Source organism: Gracilinanus agilis, chromosome 5 (genome assembly GCF_016433145.1).
Source record: "Gracilinanus agilis isolate LMUSP501 chromosome 5, AgileGrace, whole genome shotgun sequence".
Classification (NCBI taxonomy): domain Eukaryota; kingdom Metazoa; phylum Chordata; class Mammalia; order Didelphimorphia; family Didelphidae; genus Gracilinanus; species Gracilinanus agilis.
In genome coordinates, this window is record NC_058134.1 from 8,602,773 (window position 1) to 8,607,177 (window position 4,405).

Consider the following 4,405-nt stretch of genomic DNA (forward strand, 5'->3'; position numbering starts at 1 on the left):
CCTTTTGCCTCAAATGAGTAAACTAAGGCTCAGGAAGGTTAGCTGGCTCACCATGGGTCACACAGCTCCCATGGGATTGGGACTCAAATTCTCTAGTCATACTCAGTTCTCTTTCCCTAGATCATGTCACCTCTCCACAGGAAATCTCCAGAGGATCCTGGGGTCACCCATCCCAAATGACTCTAGTATATGTCAATGAGGGTAAGTGTAACAACTCTGAGTGTCAGTAATTGTGAAACTTGGCTGGACCTCAGATCCTACTCTCAGCAGTTAATTGTGCACGGGTCTCGTAAGCACTTGTGAATGTGCAACAGTGGTCCAGACCTTCTCTAAATATGTTTTTCTTTTACTCTACACAATGCATGTTTTAATTCTGGGATATCGGATCATTGAGGCAGGAGGGAATGGTGGTGAGATCACTGAGCACCTGGATTTGAACCTCAGCCCAGCCAGTGAGTAATCATGAGTAAACCATTTACTCTCTCAGCCTCAATTTCCTGCTCTGTAGGATGGAGGTGTTAAATCTTATCATTTGGACCACTTTATCCTGCCCTCTTCCCATTGGATCATACTCAGCTAGCTTAGCCTATGCCCAAAGAGAGACAAGACAAAAGGCATGGATTGATTGCTTGACTGACTGAATCCTTTATCTTGGGGTTGTGCAAATGGAATCTTAAAATCCCAAGTTCTAATTAGAAATTGCCCCCTTTCCTCCCACCAAAAGCAAAAAAAGGCATCTATCCACTCTCTTTCCCTCTGTGAAGTCCCAGTTTGGATTGTTGTTTAGTTTTTTAACCAGGTTGTTTCAGGGCATCCCAGGCCGAAAAAGAACTGCTAAGATGTGAAGAGCACAGGAGGCTCATTTGGCTCCCTTTAGAACATCCAGCATCGCCAGTGTATTCAGATGCTTTTCCATCCTCTTATCATTTTTCCCTCCCATAGCTCACGCGATTCTATTAAAACCTGGGTCTGAAGCCCAGAGACACAGAGTTGCTAAGTTTTTCCCAGCCCCCATACCCACTGCCATCCAGCTCCCTTTTAGCACAGAAACAATAGCCAAAATCTTTATGGGACTCACTGAAGACTAGGAAAGGTCCCCTTCTTTGTGACATGAAGCCCTGGAATTCATGCACTCACACACTTTCTGACACAGCGGCTACCAAGACCAGGAGCTCTTTAAGTTCATGTTTATTTTCGAAGTAAGAGGCCGATGCAACGGAAGGCTATTGGCCCTCCCCTTGAATTGCACAAATTAAACCACAAAAACTATGACAGGTTTTAGCTTTTACAAAGCATTTATATAAAAAAATCCAAACGATTGATAAATTTCACAATGAAAAATATATAATATACATATATATTTATATATAACAAGAAGACTAAGACGCTTATCTTACATATGTACAAGATGTAATCCCCCCTCCCCCCCCCAGCTCAACCACAAATCATGGGAAAATGGATTTCGGTACATGAAAAAGCTACAGAACATAAAAAATGAACATTGGGAAAACACCACATGTCCGAGCTCATTAAATAATCACACTGACAAATAAATAGTTCTTCCGCTTGGCTTTGCAGCTGCTGCCATGCATTTCTGGCATACCATGATAACTAGAGGTGAGCATGCAAGTCATGATTTCAGACCATGAACCTGGGAGAAATCACGGGGTCTCATTTGGTTGGAGCAGAAATACCCAACATTCATGAAAATACTCAACGGGGGCATTACCTCTAGACTATGAAATGTTCCCATGAAAATTCACAGTGAAGCACCTTTTCTGAAAATAAAACACCAGTGAAAATTCATGGTAACAATTCTTCACCTTTTGGGTTCCATTAGGGGGTGGAAGGGGGCCCCGGAAGGGGGCCACAGAAGGGCAAGGCTGGTCTTTCCAGAAATCATGTACATTTCAACCTTGGTGATGGGTTTAGAGGAAAATGGCGCTCGCACAAACACCCATCCTGACAAATCAGAAAAGGAAAAGCACTCGTCCCCAAGAAGATCCTTCTATATCAGCCACCTTCTTGGCTTGACCAAAGCAACAAGCGGAGATTTGGAAGTGAGCACACAGAGATGGCAGGCTTCAGTCTTGATGCAATGGGACCTGTGGAAGACAGGACCACAGCTCAGTCCCAGACAAGAGCGGACTCCCTAGCTCAGGCTGTGCTTGCTAGCTTTGCTGGCCCGTTTCCTCTCCTTGTGGTGCGACGCGGGCTTGGCGGGTGACATGCTCTCGTAGTTGTGGCTTGACTCGTTGTGCTGCCGAGTGTACCTCTTGCACTTGCAGGCGGTGACCACGGTGATCTTGTAGGTCCGAGTGCTTCCGTCCTGGCACTGGAGCTGGATCCGCTGGGTGCGTGTCTTGTCGTTGACACACCGCCATTCCTGGGAGCTCCTCCGGCTCCAGTATTTGGTGCCGAAGCTTCCTCCGATCCAGTTGGGGAGGACGGGAAGGGGTAAGCACTCCCCAGCACACACCAGCTCCTTGAGGGGGTTGATGCTGGTACACTGGCCATCGGAAATGTATTTGGTAGAACGCAGCTCTCGGCAGCCAACTTGGACTCGATCTGCAAAACACAAAAAAAAGGGAGAAAAGCCTTGGTCAAAGGCTCAAGCAAAAAGAAAGGAATCCCCTGCCCAGTCTACAAGAGCAACAGCGATCCTTCAGTGATGGTGGAACAACTCCAAAGTAAGAAGCTACACATGGAGGTCCTGAGGTGAGTTGTCGCTAATAACACTGGCAAAATGCCCATGGGGCCAGGTTTCTGATGAGATACTGAGCTAAGCTGCAGGCAGGGTAGTTGAGGGCAAAAAGTATTCATTCTTCAATCAAAAGGCCCAGGTTCGAATCCTACTTTGAGTGCTTTTTTTTACTGTGTCCCTTTGTGAGCTACTTGAAGTCACAGGTTTATAGCTGGAAGAAACCCCAGAGGACATCTAGTTCATTTTATAGATGAGGAAGGCATCAAGAAGTTAACTGATTTGCTTGGGGCCGGTTGATATGTGTTTGAGATAGGATTCAAACATTGCTAGTCCTCAGTTTCCTCCTTTATGAAATATGGGAATTAGACTAAATGGGCTAAGATTTTTCTCATTTTACATTTATTATCCTGTGATCTTACATTAACTGAAAAAAAAGGGATGTTCAACGGAGAAAAAGAAAAAAAGCGTGTTCCTTCTGCAGCTGCAGCATGCACAAACTTCCTTGTCTTTCACCCAACTGATTGGCTGGCGTGGCTTTATCTATATGTTTGGGACAATCTGAGACGTGGTCTTGAATTTCCCCTGCCTCCAAACTAGAAACTGGAGGCCAAGCATCCACTGGGGACAACAAAGGCTCCTCCTCCTCCTCCTCTCTGCAATTCCACCCCTGAACTGAACAATCCTGCTTATTCGCCTGCATGTCTAAGCTGTCCTTTCGGCCAATAAAATGGTTTCATGAACAATGTCTGATGCTCCCCCATCCAAAACACCAAAACACCCAGAGTAGGAAGAGTTGGTTGCTGTCACAACATGACCTCCATTCCCCTGAATTGGATTACAGCACAGTGCCCGGTTCAACCACGTTAACGCTGTGGAGGGAGCCACCGTGCTCATTCCCATGAGGGCTGCTGGCAGAAAGCTCCAGTGAAGTCATTGGTTTGGTTCTGTGCTCAAGACCTCCAAGGGTCTGGGAGCATCGGCGGCTTCTTGGACTCCCGTGTTCCCGTGACAGTAAACCCAATACCGCAATTAGCCTGGGAGTGACTGATGGACAGCCAACACTACAGGACTGGAATAGACAGAAGATGGCCTGCTTTACGCTCAAGGAGAGACCAAGGCAGGGAAAAAGCAAAGCAAACCTTAGAAAGGATTCCACCTGCATTCCTTCTTCCAGCACTGAAAGGCAACTACAATAAGGCAATGGCCCAGGGACATTCCTTCCTCCAGGAAATGTGCTCAGGGCGGGGATGTTTCTCAATAGGTGGGTGCCAAGGTGGCTTCCCCTGCTGCAGCTGTGCGGAGAAATGTACCTGGCAGCAGCTGGTCCCATTCTGGGATCTTTTGTCTACTGAGGCTCTTTGGAAATAGGCCTCCCACTTTTGCAGTGCCAGTTCACTGACGATGAATATTCTGTGCAATGCTTAGTAATCTTGTAATAAGCAGAGATTTCCTGTGCACTCAAAACCACCCAGGTTCAAGAAAGTTGACACACCTTAATCTGTGTGGAAAGACATGATGACACTCTCCTTCTCTCTCTCTCTCTCTCTCTCTCTCTCTCTCTCTCTCTCTCTCTCTCTCTCTCTCTCCCTTCTCTCCCTCCCTCCTTCCTCCCCTCCCTTTCTCCCCACCCCTGACTGTTTCTTTCTCCTCTCTTCTCTCTCTCTCTCTCTCTCTCTCTCTCTCTCTCTCTCTCGCTATCTT

General features: G+C 46.7%; 1 protein-coding gene across 1 annotated transcript in view; it reads right to left on the minus strand.

Annotated features, from left to right (window-relative positions):
- Positions 1-2,152: 2,152 nt before the first annotated feature.
- SOSTDC1 (sclerostin domain containing 1) overlaps positions 2,153-4,405 on the minus strand; it is a 7,079-nt gene continuing 4,826 nt past the window's right edge. Inside the window, exon 2 of the mRNA XM_044678849.1 lies at positions 2,153-2,568. Within this exon, the coding sequence (XP_044534784.1) occupies positions 2,153-2,568 (416 nt within the window). The remainder of the gene's footprint in view (positions 2,569-4,405) is intronic.